At 46.4% G+C, this 18,661-nt stretch overlaps 1 protein-coding gene and 1 long non-coding RNA gene across 6 annotated transcripts in view; one reads left to right on the top strand and one right to left on the bottom strand.

Moving 5' to 3' along the window:
- The first annotated feature begins 1,407 nt into the window (after positions 1-1,407).
- On the top strand, positions 1,408-17,949 carry NSMCE4A (NSE4 homolog A, SMC5-SMC6 complex component). Of its 5 annotated transcripts, none has more exons than XM_001925705.8 (11): positions 1,408-1,735; positions 2,470-2,547; positions 5,757-5,887; positions 9,018-9,169; positions 11,811-11,910; positions 12,640-12,730; positions 13,563-13,657; positions 15,123-15,171; positions 16,174-16,265; positions 16,356-16,442; positions 17,784-17,949. In XM_001925705.8, exons 1-10 carry the CDS (start codon positions 1,450-1,452, stop codon positions 16,413-16,415), a joined length of 1,134 nt encoding a protein of 377 aa, XP_001925740.1. In that variant the 5' UTR covers positions 1,408-1,449; the 3' UTR covers positions 16,416-16,442; positions 17,784-17,949. The 5 variants fall into 5 exon arrangements, 4 of the variants coding, with proteins under 4 accessions (XP_001925740.1, XP_005671567.1, XP_084851850.1 ...); XM_005671510.4 differs by having other exon boundaries at positions 16,356-16,454; XM_084995725.1 differs by lacking the exon at positions 1,408-1,735 and adding an exon at positions 1,823-2,208.
- The window catches only part of LOC146397111 (uncharacterized), a 19,446-nt gene continuing 13,390 nt past the window's right edge, over positions 12,606-18,661 (bottom strand). Inside the window, exon 3 of the long non-coding RNA XR_014827049.1 lies at positions 12,606-16,757. This is a non-coding gene — a long non-coding RNA (uncharacterized LOC146397111). The remainder of the gene's footprint in view (positions 16,758-18,661) is intronic.

Genomic DNA, 18,661 nt, shown 5'->3' with positions numbered 1-18,661 from the left:
AAAAAGCCTTTCTTTTCTGGAGGCTCTGTGTGTTATCCAAATGGGAAGCTCCCTCCCAAGTCACTGTCCTGAACTGGATCCCGTTCCATCTCTAACCCAGTCACTGGGGAAGGGGGAGGAGATTACCATGATTCATTTAGGCCAATCATGCTTCTGCCAATGAGGCAGATGCCAGAGCACACCTTTCCTGAAACCCAGGTAAAGCAGGGATGAGGTGAGGTATCTGCCACTGGGCAGCAATAACTAGTGCCTGCCTCAAGCTGAGTACACCTGATTTACAAGTTGCTATTTTTGTAGACTTGTGTAGTAACTCGGCTTATAATACTGTTCCTTTGAGGAAATAAAATGTGTTCTCAGCATCAAAGAGAACTCTTGAGAAACGTTTCCAATACAATCTAAAATATATGGAATGAAATTCATACATTTATCTTTAAAATTATATTGAATATAATTCCACCCTTTTTAGACCATTCAGATGTATTTTAGAATTCTTTCGTTTGAGAACCAATTATGAGTATAAACTGTCAAAGTATAGTTTGTTTGTTTGTTTTTGTCTTTTTAGAGCTACACCAGAGGCATATGGAAGTTCTGAGGCTAGGGATCAAATCAGAGCTACAGCTGCTGACCTACACAACAGCTCACAGCAATGCCAGATCCTTTACCCAATGAGCGTGGCCAGGGATGGAACCCGCGTCCTCATGGATACTAGTTGGGTTCCTTACTGCTGAGCCACAATGGGGAACTCCAAAGTGTAGATATTTAGAAGAGATGGTTGACAGAGTTTTCTCTGAGGAAATCAAGGAATCTTGTTAATTTTTTTGTTTGTTCTTCTGTCCTCAAAAATAGTGGGGTTGCCATCTGCTCGTAAACCCCACTTGATCCCCCCAACATGGCTCTAGGAACTAAAGTGAGATGCAGAACCGCATCTCTGGTCTCCGAGCCCAGAGTCCGTCCTACTTAACTCCAGGAGCCTTGATCCACAAACATGGACGGTACCCATGACCGGGATATGTTCCAGGCATTTCTGTCTGGGGCTTGGAATGAATTTCTACCTGGAAGAATGCTAAGTATTTGTTCCACAGGCTTGGCTGTGCCCTGGGGAGCCAGAAACCCCAGGAAGATGAAGGCCTAGTGGGGTGAGCGCAGGACAACAGACAATTAAAAGCCTAAGCACCTTACAGAGCGGAGTAGTGGGATCTCAGTACCCCCAAAGGCAGGGGCGCAAAAAGTCAGGGGCGGGCCGGCGGCGCGCTAACCACTGCGCCCGCCACCTCGGGCCCGCCTCCCGCCGCCCGCCGCCCGCCGCCGGCCTCCCGCCACAGGCGTCGCTGTGCGCTGGCGCGGGCCCGGGAACCACGTTCCGCGGGGAGCAGGCGCTCGCGCCGAGCAGGGGTTTCAGTTTCTGGCGCGAACTTCCGCCGTCCCGAAGTTGCAGGGCAGCTCGGCGCGATGTCCGGAGACAGCAGCGGCCGCCGGTCCGAGGGCCGGGGCCGGGGCCGCGACCCGCACCGGGATCGCACCCGCTCCCGCTCGCGGTCCCCGCTGTCGCCTGTGTCCCGCCGCGGCGCCGCGCCCGAGCGCAGGGAGGCCCCGGAGCGCCCGAGCTTGGAGGAGACGGAGCCGTCGGATTCCGGGGATGAGCTGATGGACCCGGCGAGCTTGGAGGCCGAGACCGACCACGGCCTGTGCCGCCAGATCCGCCATCAGTACCGGGCGCTCATCAACTCGGTCCAACGTAAGGCGGGGCGCCGGGCGGTGCGGGGCGGGGGCCGGGCGCAGGCGCCGCGCGGCCCGGCTGGTCAACGGCGCCCGGGACGGAGACGGGATTGGCTCGCGGAGCGCTCCTAAGTCCATCGCGTGGAGAGCGCTGCACGACCTTGGCGGGGGCGCGCGGGTCCCCGAGGGGCGGGACGGCACCACGGGAGGCCGGGCGCGGTCGGGGGCTTGCCGGAGCCCAAACGGTCAGGGAGGGGCAGCAGAGGCGGGCACGCGAACGCCGGGCTTCTTTTCTTGCATCCGGAGATTCTCCGCGAGTGGTTGCCCGCCGGGCACCATCGACTGGGAACTGTCCGAAATGCAAATCCTCGGACCGCACCCCAGACCTACGGGATCTGAAACACTGGGTGGCCCAGGGGACCCTGTGCCTTGAAGAGTTTGCGATTCACTCTTAGCGCTCCTCAGAGGCGGCAGAAGGCGTGGAGCTCTTGGGTGAGGTTAGAGGGAACCGTCTAGGTCTCCTTTTAAAGTGCATTCTGCTTAAAGGGTACAGTCACCATTCTTTTTAGGTGCGGTTTTGGTTAAAAAGACGGAGCTGTTGGAAGTAATTCCCCGGGGAGCAGGGGGCGGGGGCGGGGGGGGGGGGCTTCTCATTCCGGTTGCAGGTGATCACTGTGTCAGCGACTTGTTAGTAAATGAGCACGTCTCCCAACGCCTGTGTTTTGTGTTGCTATTTTTCTGTTTTTAAAACAGAAAACCGGGAGGATATACTGAATGCCAGTGACAAGTTAACACAGGTCCTTGAAGAAGCCAACACTCTGTTTAATGGAGGTAATTCATTATTTTAAATAAGATAAAGATGTTTTAGGATAATTTTACATAGGAGCCAAATCATTGACATCAAACAACTCCATTTATAATAGCCTTTAGGAGATTTGGAACCGTTTTCATTGTAGAACTGCTACTGCTTTTATTATGCACTTACCATTCCCTAAGCATATACTAAAGGCTTTACATGAAATTGGGGGTGGGGCAGCAGTTTGTTCTAAGGAGGCAGGTGGTTCTGTTGCTTGTTCAAGTTTGAGAATTCTCCCGGAGTTCCCCTTGTGTCTCAGCGGAACCGAACCTGATTAGTATCCTTGAGGATGCAGTTAGATCCCTGGCCTCCATCAGTGGGTTAGATCCAGCATTGCCGTGAGCTGTCGGTGTAGGTCGCAGATGCACTCAGATTCAGCATTGCTGTGCCTGTGGTGTAGGCCGGCAGCTGTAGCTCTGATTTGACCCCAAGCCTGGGAACCTCCATCTGCCGCAGGTGCAGCCCTAAAAAGCAAAAAACAAACAAAAAAAAAGTTTGAGAACATCCCACGTATTATCTTTGTACTGTATTTACCTGCTGTATGACCAGGATGCACTGGTTGAATGAATGAACTGAGGAAAGAACGGAGCTGGCCTCTGCCATCCTGTTTCTTTCCCCATCCTCCTAACCTCCCCGCCTTCAGCTCCCTGTTCTTGGTCCACCAGTAACCCAGTGGGGGTGGCCATGCCTCCAAGTGGACCTGTTGGTCTCCAGTGGAAGTGGGGGTTGGTGAGAGAGAGAGAGAAGTCTCAGCCTTGAACTCTAGACAATTGTTGGGGAGGGGCTCTAAAAAAATCTTGGTTTGAATTAAAAGCAAGCTGCGGTGTTAGTGGTGAGAGCAGTTTTTTTGGTGACAGAGGACTGGTCAGGGGTACCGCTGGTGTGGGCACAGGGTCCCAGAGCCCTAGGAGGAGTCCTCAGAACACTATTCCCTCCAGGTCTTCCTCTAAAGTCTGTGGGAACAGAGGGGGAGAGGGAGACAAATGCAGGTGCGGAAGTCAGCAGAGCTTGGCGCTGCCCGGACACCACAGGTCCTCATGTTCTCTGAGGACCAGGACACTTGTTTCTAGTCACGCCCTAGTATGGTGAGCAGTTTATTTAAAAAAAAATTTTTTTTTTTTTTTGTCTTTTCTAGGGCCGCTCCCATGGCATATGGAGGTTCCCAGGCTAGGGGTCTAATCGGAGCTGTAGCCACTGTCCTACACCACAGCTCACAGCAACCCTGGATCCTTAACCCACTGAGAGAGGCCAGGGATCGAACCCACAACCTCATGGTTCCTAGTCGGATTCGTTAACCACTGAGCCACAACGGGAACTCCTGGTGGGTGGTTTAAATGTTGTGCCCCTTTAGCATTTTTCTGGGTATCTGCTGTTGAATTTGTGTCTCTCTTGCTCTGACCACAGCCTTCTCACTTGTTCTACCAGCTCACCAAATCTCAAACCTTCCCCCAGTGAGCCTTGCCCTTCCTCCCCGTGAAATCCCTGCTGCACCCTCTTTAGTGTTCTCTTCTACCTGAGCCTTGGCCCCTGGTCCAGAGCCTCAAGGTTCCTCTGGACCCCTTCGCCCCATTATTTTTCACCCATCTTAAAAAGTGTTGATCTGGAGTTCCGTCGTGGCTCAGTGGTTAGCAAACCCGACTAGCATCCATGAGGTTGCGGGTTCAATCCCTGGCCTCGCTCAGTGGGTTAAGGATCTGGTGTTGCCATGAGTTGTGGTGTAGGTCGCAGACACAGCTTGGATCTGGCATTGCTGTGGCTGTGGCGTAGGCCAGTGGCTACAGCTCTGATTCGACCCCTAGCCTGGGAACCTCCATATGCTGAGGGAGCGGCCCTAGAAAGACAAAAAAAAAAAAAAGAAAGAAAGAAAGGAAAGAAACACAGTACACCATGTAGGACAGCGGAGAGAAGTAGGCTGTGTATCTACAGCAGAAGCAAAGCAGTTAACACTCACCCAAAACAGGAGTGCGGTGTGGGCTCCTGAATGAGGAGCTTGTCAGAGAGGTGATTTAAATCCCTTATATAGGACAGTTCTTTGGGTCTGTTTTCCTTTGGCCAATAATCCTTTCATTTCCCACACCCAGCGGGACCTAGGGCCCTCCCTGATACGCGTGTGCATCTTTTGGCAGAGATGGATTGCAGAGCAAAGGGTTCTGGGATAGTATCAGGACTTATTATGGCCTGGCTCCCCGTCCCTTTCCAATCCCTAGGAGTCTTACTGCGCATGAGTAATTGGGGAGCTTTCCGTGACCCCAGGAGTCGTTGAAGTGGTCCTCTTATCTTTTTATGCCATAGCAGAGCTCAGCTCCTGCCATTGACTTTCTCCTTGACGTGTCAAAGAGAAGCACGGCCCAATGTACGCAGCCTAACAAGTCCCAGCTGTTCTCAGCCCAGGGGCCCATCCACCTCCTACCTCAGTACTATCTTCCATCCTGTTCCATCTTTATAGCTTAAGATCCTTGTCTGCTGTCAAACTTTAGACCGTCCATCCCCGAGGTCTCAGCGCTGCTGCCTGTAGAATGATCATTTGATGGTGTTGGTGCTGCCAGGGAGAGGCGTGCCTCTCCTGCTGCCTGACCAGCCCATTATTTGAGTTGAGGCTCCTTGACAACTTACCTATTGCTGGTCAGCAAACCACCACACCAGGCCCAGGGCCTTAGGCCCAGTAGGCATCCAGCTTGACTTTCATCATCAGCACAGACTCAAAGGAAAAAGCCACTGTTAAGAGATGATGGAGGTTTTGTTGGAGTTCCCTCGTGGCTCAGCAGGTTAAGGGTCCGGCATTGTCACTGCTGTGGCTCTGGTTACAGCTGTGGTGTGGGTTTGATCCCTGTCCCAGGAACATCCGCATGCTGTGGGTGCAGCCAAAAAAAAAAAAAAAAAAAAAAAGAGAGAGAAAGAGATGATGGAGGTTTTGTTAAACTGAGGTTATTAAGAGATTGTGGTTCAGTTCCCAGGAGTAGGAAAAGTACAGAGAAGGCTGGCTTTGAGGAAGACTGCTCAGTTTTGATTTCAGATTTTGGTGAGTTGGGCAGGGGAATCAGTTTTTAGACAGATGGGTATGTTTGAAATTTTTTTTTTTTTTGGTCCAGTGGGAAATGCGGAGGAAGTAGATGGAAATTTTGGGAAAATGCCTGTGGATACCGTGTATGCTGCAATGTGTGTATTTTCCTTCTTTTTTGAACAGTGTCCCGAGCAAGAGAAGCAGTCCTAGATGCCCATTTTCTTGTCCTGGCTTCAGATTTGGGCAAAGAGAAGGCCAAGCAGCTGCGTTCTGATCTGAACTCGTTTGATATGTTAAGATATGTTGAAACTCTAGTAAGTTCAAAGCTACAGAATCTTAATGAACAATGTTTCATTGTCACATACTGTATCTACTTGGCTTATATCCACATGCAAATGGTTTTCCCTTCCTTTTTCCTTTTTGGGGTCTCAGATTCCTCCAAAGAGATCTTACCAAATTAAACAGATGACAGTTGTATAAATGTCACTCTTACAACTCGCATCTTTGACGTAACTTCTAAGACCCATGTAATTTTTTGTGTCCCTCTTGAATTTTTAAACTTAATTAACAGTGAATATGAAAGTATTTCTGAATAAAAATAAACCTACCTGCCTGGAAAAAAACAAAAAACAGATGAGAGTCAAGCTGAGTGGTGGAATCTAGGGTGGGAGTTTAGAACAGCTTGAAAACCTCCTAGCCTTCTAAGACCCTGGATGCTAGGTTTATTTCAATTGGCCATTTTCCCCTCACTCAGCTGTCAGTTCATAAGTGTTCTAGCTCATTCTCAGTGACCCAGGACCTTTGTCCTGAGCTGGGCAAAAAGCCCACACAGCAGGTGACAGAGTTCATCTGGAGATTGGTTAAGGCTGGTAGAAGGGGGCATGTTTTGATTTGTCTTTGAGACTGTTCCAGAACCATACAAATATGATTGGGGTTCTGCTTTGGGTTTTTTGTTGGTGCTGCTGCTGTTTTATTCCCCTTTCTTTGCCTCTTACTATGTTTGAATGGTTATTACCTGAAATTTTGAAACTTCTCCTTGATGGATTTACTTTAAAAAAGGCTCAATGAGATGAACTTTCTATCTTACTCTCTTGTCTTTTGTTTTTCCTCTTGGTTCTACTTTGAGCCACCCTCTGTCCTAGCACTTCTGTTAGGACAATGAATTTCTGACAGTGTTTGTTCAATGGTGATTAAAATGATTTAGTACCATGAGCTCCGACCAGATCAATTCTTTTGTAAAGGTATGAGGCAGATGAGGTTTTTTGTTGTTTTTAAAACCTTAAATTTTTTCTTTCTTTTTTTTCTTTCTTTCTTTTTTTTTTTTTTTGGTCATTTGTCTTTTTAGGGCTGCACCCTCAGCACATGGAGGTTCCCAGGCTAGAGGTCCAATCGGAGCTGTTGCTGCTGGCCTATGTCAGAGCCACAGCAACGCCAGATCCGAGCCACGTCTGCAACCTACACCCCAGCTCATGGCAAGGCTGGATCCTTAACCCACTGAGCAAGGCCTGGGATCGAACCTGCAACCTCATGGTTCCTAGTCGGATTCGTTTCCACTACGCCATAATGGGAACTCCAAAACCTTAAATTTTTTAAAATGTAAATTTAACTTACTTAAACTTCAAACCTTAAAATTTTTCTAAACTTTTTAATTTTGAAGTAGAATGCATTTTGAAAAATGCACATGAAAGTACAGCTCTGTAAAGGTGACCATATATTGGGTGATATTTTTAAAAATTACTTTTGTTTCTCAGGGTGAGCTTGGTACTTTAAATGACATCTCAAAAATAAATCCCAGAAGTCTTAAAGCAGTCCATTTAAGACCTGAAATTAAGAGCTGTCTAGTCTCTGGGTGGGGAAGAGCTTTTCAAGTATAACACCAAATATAAGACCATAAATGCAGCCCTAAAAAGACAAAAAGAAAGGGAGAAAGAAAGAAAAAAGACCATAAAGAAAGGATGGGTAGATTTGACCAGACAAAAATTGAAACGTCATCTTCCAAGTGTGTGGTAGTGGGACACGATGTCAGGAGGACCGGGGGCTTGGGAGGGTGACCTTTCTTCTCTGTCCAGGTTCTAGCAGCCTCTCTTCAAACATTTAAATTGCCTGTAAAGCATTAAGCTCTCTGAGGGCTTCTGGATGACTGTTTATATACGATATTACCATGTTACCTTGATAACTTCTAGGCATTTTATAATGTAATAAGAGCATTCTTTCAAAAAAGCAAATTTAATAGCATACACTTGCTGTAAGAGAGCCTGAGATAAGAGAATTATTAGACTTCCGCCAGCTCTTCCCAGGAAGGCAGTTTTAAGGTGAACAATTCCCTCCCAGACGCGAGGCCACAGCTCTCTGGAAATGCTGGGGCACAAGCTGAATAGCAGTCTCCAGGAGGGTGGCTGAAAATGCACGTGGGACGCCAGCCAGATGTCCCTGTTCTGTCTTGGAACTGCTGATCTGGGTGTGATTGCATAGTTTCAGCTTTACTAATACTTTCAAAATGGACTGCTTGTGATCAGAAACTCCCCGCGGGAGCTTAGTTCTTATGTTGCACCCCTCACAGGGGCTAGACAGGGTTTTTCAGCCTCGGCAGCCCTCAGGACATCTTGGCCTGAGTGTGTCTTGGTCGCGGGGGGGGCTGTCCTGTACATTGTAGGATGTTGAGCAGCACGCTGGCTTCTACCCACTCGATGGCAGTCACACTGCCTCCCTCCATGCCCCCCCTCCAGTTGTGATAACTAGGCATTTTATAATGTAATAAGTGTTTCATAAGAGCAAATTTAATACCATACACTTGCTGTAAGAGAGCCTGAGATAAGAGAATTATTAGACTAATATTAGACTAATAAAGATGTCTCCAGACTTGGCTGTGGTAACCAAAATGTCCAAAGACCCCCGGGGGTCAAATCACCCTAGTTGAGAACCACTGATCTGGACCATCTCACTCTCTCACCAGAAGCTCTAAGTACGTACTAGAAGTGGTAATGAAGTGAGACATATTTTCTGCCAAAAAGAAGGCAGCTTTTGGAGTTCCCATCGTGGCACAGCGGAAACAAATCCGACTAGGAACCATGAGGTTGCAGGTTCGATCCCTGGCCTTGCTCAGCGGGTTAAGGATCCGGCGTTGCCGTGAGCCGTGGTGTAAGTCACAGGCGCAGTTTGGATCTGGCGTTGCTGTGGCTGTGGCGTAGGCCGGCAGCTGTAGCTCCGATTGGACCCCTAGCCTGGGAACCTCCATATGCCACAGATGCAGCCCTAAAAAGGCAAAAAAAAAAAAAAGGAAGGTAGCTTTGAAAAATCGGAATTTATCAGAAGAAATTTAGCCAACATGTTAGGATACGGAAAACGGACTTAGCCTCTGGCCTCTTGTTTAGCGATAGAGATGCTTGGATGTGGTAAATGACGGCTTGTGGCTTAACGGGTTTTTGTCTCCCTTCGTTTCTGTAGCTGACACATATGGGAGTAAATCCGCTAGAAGCTGAAGAACTCGTCCGTGATGAAGACAGTTCTGACTTTGAATTCATAGTCTATGACTCCTGGAAAATATCAGGCAAAACAGCAGAAAACACCTTTAATAAAACCCATACATTCCACTTTCTGTAAGATTATTCTAAAAATCTGATACCCCAGCTATGTGTAAACCTTAAATTGTTTTCTATTGTAGGGACAGAAAGTATTTGGTGTTGTAGGTGGTCGTGATGCCATTGTTTGGAGTCTAAACTTTGTGTTTATTTTTTTTATTTCTTGGCCGCAACTTTGGCACATGGAAGTTCCTGGGCCAGGGTTTGAACCCTCGCCGTAGCAGCAACCAGAGCAGCTGCGATGACAGCGCCAGATCACAACACCTGCTGTGCCACAAGAGAACTCCTCAGTTTTGATTTAGAGTTCCCTGCTTGGCTCAGTGGAAACAAACCCAACTAGTCTCCATGAGGACTCAGGTTTGATCCCTAGCCGCTCCCAGTGGGTGAAGGATCTGGCGTTGCCGTGAGCTGTGGTACAGGTTGCAGAGTTCAGTGCCCGAGCTTGCTGTGGCTGTGGTGTAGGCCAGGAGCTACAGCTGGATTTCGACCCCTAGCCTGGGAAATATTTAAAAGCCCATAAAATCTTGGTGTGGATGGGACCTCATCCTGCTTAAATTAAGGCTGTGGGCCGGCCCCTCCTTACCAGGGCCCTCTGCTGGCTCCTCTGCTTTCTAGTGTGAGGTCTGTGGGATAATGTCTGGCTTTGTTTTATCATCTTTAAAAGCCTTATTATGTAGGAGGATGAGACCTCCCACAAAAGATATCTTAAGATTCTACCAGTATATGTAAAGTGCTGTTTGTTGTAATGCCCTGTTGGATCATCTCTGACCTAAATTTGAAGACTGCTTGAGTCATTGGCACATAAACTGCCCAGTTCGTTTTTCGGATACAACTCTCATTTTTGAAAAGCTTTCCTTTTATACTCAATGGGAATTGGCTTCTGTCTTCATTCCCTAGCTCAGTCCTCTGGAGAAACTGAGACAGCTCTTATGGGTCCTTTTGTAAGGCAGCCTTCAGATGGAGAGAACTGCTCTAGAGTAAACCACCAAGTGCTTTCTCCCTTAAGTGGACAGCTCCAGGGCATCTGTCTATCCTGACTGCGCTTCTAGATTAGCGGTGTCTCAGAAGGCTTTGGAGATGCAGATGCAGTGGGGCTGTGGTGTGGGGCCAGGTATCTGTTTTTTTTCTTTTTTGCCTGCCCCACAGCACCTGGAATTCCCCAACCAGGGATTAGATCCAAGCCGAAGTAGCAACCTACGCTGCAGCCGCTGCAGCGCCAGATCCTTAACCCGCTGTGCCAGGCCAGGGATCAAACCTGTGTCCCAGCACTTCCAAGATGCCTCTGATCAGGTTGGGCCACAGTGGGAACTCCCAGGCATCTCTTTTTAACCAGACTTCCTTTAACTCCAGTGCCCAGAACCACTGAATATTATAGCAAAAAGATCAAACTTTTTTATTATAAGAAAAGTCCAAGAGTTCCCATCGTGGCTCAGTGGTTAACGAACCTGACCAGCATCCATGAGGACGCAGGTTCGATCCCTGGCCTCACTCAGTGGGATAAGGATCTGGTGTTGCTGTCAGCTGTGGTGTAGGTTGCAGACTCAGCTCAGATCCCGAGTTGCTGTGGCTGTAGCATAGGCCAGCAGCTACAGCTTTGATTCAACCCCTAGCCTGGGAACCTCCATATGCCTCCAGTGCAGCCCTAAAAAGATGAAAAAAGAAAAGTCCAAATCTTTTTTTTTTGCTGTTGAGTTCTAGGCTCTGTCAAAAGCCCTAGGCTCTTTTGTTACATGACTTAAACTTTATCTCCTCATCTAGCCCACGTTGCAGCCACCATGATTTTCTTGCTACTCTGCAGCCTTGCACCTGCTGCTCCTGTGGCCTACAGGGTCCTTTCCCCCATTTTTCCCATCTGGTAAGGTTTCCTCATCCCACAGTCCCCAGCCTGGAAGCCTCCAGTAACTTCTCTAGACAGAGGTATCAGTGTAGGATCAGATTTCCTAACCAGATCGCTGCCATGTCTGGGGGGAATAGCCCTTGAGTCACACTCCAGTACCCACCGTAGGAGCTACTGTGTTACAAAGAAGCGGATCTGTGTGCTGATGAGTACTGAGATAGATGTGTACTTATCTGTCCATCTATACTGCATACCTTGATCTCATGTGTAAGGACCACGATGCTCCCGGCCTTGGTTTCTACGTGATACATCTATCACTGTAGCTTAAATCTGCATTTTTTGGGGGGTGGAGGGAGTCCAAGAGGGAAAGGCCTCTGCTTGACCTGTGACCTCCTAAGACAGGTGTGTTCTAGAGTCCTAGCCTGTGGGTCTCTGCCATGACACCCCCAGACCAAACGCTTTTAACCCCAGTGGAGCAGCTGGTTCCCCTTCCCCACGTGTTCATCCTTGCCCTGATTTCTGAGGTTGCGAAACAGACAACAGGCCAGCCGGCAAGACCAGCTTCTCTGGCCGACCGTTCAGAGTGAAATATGAAGGCGCAGACAAGGCATCTGTGGTGGAGTCAGGCCCCGAGGAGTTCGAGAAACACTAAGGGAGCAGAAAGGGTGTCACAGGCCTGACAAGAGTCTTGGTCTGATGTCACTTGTATACCACCAGTGCCTGGTCCGAATTTGACTCTGCCATGGGAACTGCTTTCCGCTAGTGAAATGAGCTCATTTTCCAAACAAACAGAAAAAGACATGAAAGCGTATTTTTCATTAGGTTGGGTTCAATCCAAGGAGAGGGCCCTGTGCCAAAGCCACGAATCGATCGCCCAAAGAAAGCTCGTATGATAGAAGAGAAGCAGGCAATGCCTGCCGAGGTTGGTTGGTTTTGTTTTGTTTTTCGAATGTTGCTTTTTAAAACACCTAAAGTTAAAATAGCCGTTAATATCATGTACATGCAATGTGGCCATCTTTTCGAAGCTTTAGGGGCTGGAGTCAGGTTCTGTCACCCACAAGTAATCATGTAATATCTGAATCGCGTTTGATTTACTTCAGCCTTTAAACACGTTATTGGATTGACCGCTTGTCTTCCTTTTCACTCATTTCTTTTGTTTGGATTAGTTCGCCTAAGCCAGGGTTTCTTGTATCAGCACTAACTTTTGGGGCTGGGTCAGTCTTGGTTGTGAGAGGCTGTCCTGTGTATTGTAGGCTGTTTGTTCAGCAGCAGCCTTGGCCTCTTCCCACTCGATGCTAGTAGCATCCTCGCAGCCCCTCGAGTGTGACAACCACATGTTGGCAGATGTTCCCTGGAGGCAGAAATCACTGCAGGTAGAAAACCATGGTTCTCAGCTGTCCCTTTTGTATTTGGGTATTTTATGTTCAGCCTGGGAAATGGTGGATGGTCATGTCACTCCCCTATTAGGAAATTAACATGAAAATGTTACAGAAAACTAGAAAAAAATATTTTAACTGTAAGCTTTAAGACGGGGATAAAAACTGCCAGCAATCCCCCGTAAAGAATATTTAGAGGAGTTTGGCCATGGAAGAGAGCAGAAACGGTTTAGGCAAGTAGGTCAGTCTGCTTGATAACGACTTTATATTTTCAGTTAAAAAGAATGGAACAATCTCATCAAGAAGCAACAGAAAAAGAAGTAGAAAGGATCTTGGGATTGTTGCAAACATACTTTCAGGAAGATCGTAAGTATGATACCAAGCTCAAAGCGGAGCAGTTTGTATTCATCAGTTAGGCCTGAGTTGCTTTCAGCGAGAAGTTATTTTTATTTGCAAGGCATTGTCAGTTATATGTGAGGTTGGAATCATTTTGATTCTTTCTGGGCATCTGTCTTTGAGTGAGGCTTCTCGTCTTTAGAAATCCCATGTGAGAATGCTGGGGAAATCAATTCTCATTTTCATTTTGAAAAGATGGGGTGTCTTTTTTCTGTTACAAAATAATATGGGCCATAGAAGTGAGAAAGTAAAAAGTCCAGTAACCTATTTCACCCGTATTTAACCTATTAAAACTCCCTAGGGGTTGCCACTTATAAAATGTGTCTATTTCTATGCTTGGGTCAGCCCTATAAACATGCAACTAAGTAGCTGGGACTGTTGTTGCTGTTGTTTTGCTTTTTTCAAAGCTAATCGTAATATGCACATTCTTCTGCAAAATGACATCTCCCTGTAGATATTTTCTCGTATCCACTTCCCGTGTATCCTCTTCGGGGATTCCCACTGGGTGGCTGTATCATAAATACATTTAATAGCTTCTGTATCAGGGAGCAAGTTCTTTAGAGTAGTTTACTCTTGTGTAAACTGCTGGCGTGAAAAGTACTGGCCCACCGTCTTGTGCTGTGGGCTTGTATTTCTGTCGGACAGCGTTTTAAAGGCAGGTCGCCAGGTGAGTGGGTGTACAGATTTTTAACAGCTGCCCCAGCCCACAACAGGATGGATGCGCATTTCAGGAGGGTGGGTTTTCTGGATGAGCACAGTAACTTTGCCTGCATTGAAGACGTCTCTCCTCATTTGTCTGTAGCCGATACGCCCATGTCCTTCTTTGACTTTGTGGTTGATCCACATTCCTTCCCCCGCACAGTGGAAAACATCTTTCATGTCTCTTTTATCATCAGGGTAAGATTTAAGATTCTGTCTCTAGTTGCTTTTATATGCTTTTAAAGGCTAGATATTAACAGCGATAGATGGGAGCTGGCCAAGGAATCTGTACTAACCCATATGTGTTTTAGACCCAGTGTCGCAAAAGATTGCTAAGTCCCGAGCAGAAGCGGCTAGCTAAGAAAATCGTGTGCTCGCTTTTCCATTGTTAGAAATTTTTTAGAGAAAGAATTAGCAAAATCTGAACGTGGAATTTCATAGATTAGGTAACTGTATGGTATAAATGTTAAATTTCTCAAATTTGAGAGTTGTCATGTTAGGTAAGAGAGTATCTTTGTTTTCAAGAAATACACATGGAAGCATTAGGGAACAGGGACAGGTTGTCTTTCACTCATGAAAATTAATAATATATATAAAGAGAGCGATAACGAGAGTTCCCGTTGTGGCTCGGGGGTTAAGAACCTGACTAGTCCCTGTGAGGATGTGGGTTTGATCCCTGGCCTTGCTCAGTGGGTAAAGCATCCATCGTTGCCGCAAGCTGCAGCACTGATCACAGATGCGGCTGAGATCTGGTGCTGCCATGGCTGTGGTGTAGGTTGGCAGCCGCAGCTCTGATGTGACCCCCTAGGCTGGGAACTTCCATATGCTGCAGCTGTGGCCATAAAAAGAAGAAAGCGAGAGAGATCAATACATAAATGTTGCAAAACTGGATTAATTGGTGACACTGGGCACCAATTTATGGGAGGACTTTACAGTAGTCTTGTAATGCATTTAAGTTTGAAATAATTTCAAAATAGATCGTTTGGGTGGGGGGGGAAACCTTACTCAGAAATGTACTTTGAGAATCTGCCCTAGGCAGTCTTCAATCATTTCAGCTTGCATTCCTGCACTTGTAAGATGAATTCGATTTTAACCTTAGGCAGAAATCTTCTATTGACCAAAGTATTTTTCCAGAAATGGTGACAAAGACACAGTTCGCCAATGGTAAATGATAGAAATACATAATAAAATGTGGTGTATTCAAAAAGTATGAATCAGTTAAGGAGGCAAGACTATTACAGTTTTAAGAGATCTGGACAAAGGTTGTGTCTGGGTTAAAGAGCTGATTAAGGAGTTCCCGCTGTGGCATAACGGGATCAGCGACATCTCTTCAGTGCCAGGACACAGGTTCGATCCCCAGCTTGGCACAGCGGGTTAAAGGATCTGGCGTTGCTGCAGCTGTGATGTAGGTCACAACTGCGGCTTGGATTTGATCCCTGGCCCAGGAATGCCCTATGCCACAGGCCGGCTAAAAACCGATTAAAACACAGGAGATACCCCGTGTAGAGAAAATCTTAGCAAAAGCTTGTCCATATAATCTTCTCATTATTGTTATGGTAGTACATTTGATTGTCTGAGATTTAGAATTTTCAAGGTGAATAATTTTTTTTCATCCAGTGGTTATAGGTTTTGAATCCAAATGTTAGTCTTGTTTGTCTTCTAGGATGGCTTTGCAAGAATACGGCTTGACCAAGATCGACTACCAGTAATAGGTAAATGATACCATTTTCCGAAAATCAGCGTTACAGAAAATGTATTTGTTACTGGAGTTTGTGAAATGTATTTTATTAAATGTAAATGAGTTGTTATTTTAGGCAACAAACTTTTACCATGTTTTGTCTTGTTCAACTAACTGAAAATACCGAAAACTTGGTCATAGTTTAAAACCAGCGAATTCATCTGTATCACTGATTCAACGTCTACTGCTGGGAAGAGTAATAAGAAATTATATAATTGCCCTTAAATTTTAACTTAGAAAGTTTGTGATTGCAGTTATTTTTGCAGCTTCCATCTTTCTATTTTATCTGATACCAGCTCCTCCCTCTCTCCCTGAGAGAATCTTGAATTCGTATCTGGGTGATTTCACACTCTCCATTAGATTTTCTTTCTGAGATCTCCTGTAGAGAACGAAGTACTTTCATTGCACTTCTCTGTTCCTTTAAAAGTGCTTCATTTCAGGAGTTCCCGTTGTGGAACAGTGGAAACAAATCCGACTAGGAACCATGAGGTTGTGGGTTCGATCCCTGGCCTCGCTCAGTGGGTTAAGGATCCAGCGTTGCCGTGAGCCGTGGTGTAGGTCACAGACGGGGCTCGGATCCCGAGTTGCTGTGGCTGTGGTGTAGGCCAGCAGCTACAGTTCCGATTAGACCCCTACCTAGCCTGGGAACCTCCATATGCTGCAGGTGCGGCCCTAAAAGGACAAAAAAAAAAAAATTCTTCATTTCATATTGGACTTACTAGGTCTTAGCTCTGTGGTTGGTTCATAGATGGGCAGAATTTTCAACTGATTGGAATAGCACACTTTTATTTTAAATAGAAGCAAATGGGATTACTTGCTGTTGTAATAATACTGCAAGCCAACACATGAAATCTGAATAAATACGTAATAGTCTATGTATCTTCTCAATACGGACTTCATTCCTGTTACTCATTGGTTTCTGTTCAGATTACCTCTTCTGATCTGATAACCTTTGAAAACCTTGTCTTTCAAACAGAGCCTGTTAATATTAACGAAAGTGATGGAATTGACCAAAACACTCAAATTCGGAATCAAGCAGTCATAGCTTTGAGTTACCGCGAGTGGGAGGTAAGATGCTGCACGTTACCCCGGACAGTTCATCCCCAGGGTGTCCTTTGCTGCAAACCCCGTGCCCGAACGTTCTTTGTTCTCTGCCAGGAGATTGTGAAGACCTTTGAGATCTCGGAGGCTGTGATTACTTCAGGGCAAAGCCGATAGAGGCTGAGTGCTTGGCGTCAGCTGAAGGTAACATCTCCTGTGAGTCAGCTGCACTTAGCTCCTGAAGTTTATTTTTCACATCCTGGTGAAATTTGGATTTTGCTTCCCTCTTCTGCCCCATTTGTAGTCCAGTGTGTAACTGGCGAAGAGGGCAGGACAGGACCTGGTGGTTGCAAGCTCCCTTCTTCGATTGATTACTTTGGTGTTCCCAAGACTTGTAGTTGAGAGAGACAGAACAAGAGAGTGTTCTTGGCGTGGCTTTTCCCCCAACAGACTGAGAAATTAGGCAAATGGAACATTGGCTCTTCCCATCCGTTCTGTTCACCATCCCAGGAGGTTCACCTGTTTTATAGGTACAGAGTGGAAAGGGAGGGTTAAGGCAGAATTACCTTCCCTTTGTTCTCTGGACTTGCCTCTGACTCAGCCTAGTTGTTCCAAGTTGTGATTCCTTGTTGTTTTGTTGTTTGTGAATAAGTGCATTTTTGCTGATTTAAAACAAACAAACAAAAAAAGACAGAATTACCTTGGAATGATGTTGGTAAGGGGGCATTTCTGAGAGTTGAGTTATGCTTATGAAATAAGTCTTCATTTTTTATGAAGACGGACACTGCTGGAAAGGAATCTTAGCGGTGCTCTGGCAGTCTGTACTGCACACAGCTCTGGATGGGACCCAGGAGGCTGGATTCTGTTGGCTCTGCCCCTTTAAAATGTTGGGCAAGTCACTTAATTTCACTTGGCTTCATTTTCCTAATCCAGAAATCTATCTGTAAAAAGGAGGGGGGGAGGATTTTGAATTAGATAATTGCTGAGTTTTTTTTTTTCCTAGCTCAGATTTTATGATTTTCAGAGTTAGAATTAGCTTTTTAGTACTTAATATAAACTCTTACTATGTACAAGTAATTAAACTTCTTTGGTTTCGGGAATGGAAGGAAAGAGGAGAATTGACATAAGATGTATAATGTGGGTTTACTTGGCCGCCCCCCCCCATTCTTCTCTGCAGAGGGGGTTGTTGTTAGATGTATCTTAAATGAACTTTCTCTCTTTTTTTTTTTTGTCCTTTTAGGCCCGAACCCAAGGCATATGGAAATTCCTAGGCTAGGGGTCGGGGTCGAATCAGAGCTGCAGCTGCCAGCCTATAACACAGCCACAGCAACACAGGATTTGAGCTGTGTCTGTGACCTCCACCACAGCTTACGGCAACTTGGCCAGATCCTTAACCCACTGAGAGAGGCCAGGGATCGAACCTGCGTCCTCATGGATACTAGTCGGGATTGTTATGTAGCTGAGCCACAATGGGAACTCCTTAAATGAACTTTTGATTTATCATTTATAAACTGTTAACCGCTCTCCCCCTCCCCCTTTTTTTAGGACTCAAGTGGATACTGAAATCCAAAAAGGAAAGCAGCATGTATTGTATATATTGTATGATTAAACATTTTTAAAGACTGTTTTTAAGTAAAATGTAGCTTTTGATAGTTGATGAATTTGTCATGCTTGTTTTTGATTAAAGGAAATTCACTGCCATATTCACAAATAATTGTAGTTTTTCTTTACTTTTCTGATGTTGGGAAAGTTTGTCCTTTCTCCAGTCCTGTCCCACTGAAAGTTTTAGTTCAGTGGTCCACGGCCTAAACATCCTCGTGGTGCATTTCACGTCTTTTTAGCTCTAAAAGTTAACTTTTCAAGTCAACAAATGTTAGGTTGCACCATATGAATTTTTTTTTTTTTAAGTAGAATGCAGTCAAATATCAGCAATTTTATTTTATTTAATTATGTATTTTTGGCCACCCCATAGCATATGGAGTTCGTGGGCCAGAGATCAGATCTGAGCGGCAGTGACCAGATCTTTAACCCACTGTGCCGGCTGGGGATGGAACCTGCGTCCCAACGTCCCCACGACACCGCCAATGCTGTTGCACCACAGCAGGAACTCCTCAGCAATTTTAGATGCTTCAGTCTATGAGTTACACACAAGAAACTATTCAGTGCTCTTTCAAGCCAGCCTGGACCCCTTTTCCCAGCAACGCCAACTCCGGATCCATCTCCCTGGACTGCTGAGTCCTCTCCCTGTACCTGAGAGTGGCTTGTTGCCCCAGAGTTCACCTGCACAAGGGGGCGGAGTGATGCTGCCCCTCAGGTGCTAGGCTGGCAGGTCTGTCCTTGACCTTCTCAGTCCTGGTTGGTTCCCCTTCCCATCCCCCACCCTGCTACGTCCATCCATTCCCGCGCCTTCCTTCTCTCGGGTA

Source organism: Sus scrofa, chromosome 14 (genome assembly GCF_054392235.1).
Source record: "Sus scrofa isolate SSC_HxYL_T2T_F1_AM1 chromosome 14, Sscrofa_HxYL_maternal_Yorkshire_Landrace_v2.0, whole genome shotgun sequence".
Lineage (NCBI taxonomy): Eukaryota > Metazoa > Chordata > Mammalia > Artiodactyla > Suidae > Sus > Sus scrofa.
Note: the sequence above shows the minus strand (reverse complement) of the source record. Positions and strands in the feature narration are given on the sequence as shown.

Coding starts and splice junctions, on each gene's coding strand:
- NSMCE4A (XM_001925705.8), top strand. CDS start 1,450: ATGTCCGGAGACAGCAGCGGCCGCCGGTCCGAGGGCCGGGGCCGGGGC. Junction 1,736..2,469: donor GCTCATCAACTCGGTCCAAC/GTAAGGCGGGGC, acceptor TTTTTAAAACAG/AAAACCGGGAGGATATACTG. Junction 16,266..16,355: donor TGAGTTACCGCGAGTGGGAG/GTAAGATGCTGC, acceptor GTTCTCTGCCAG/GAGATTGTGAAGACCTTTGA.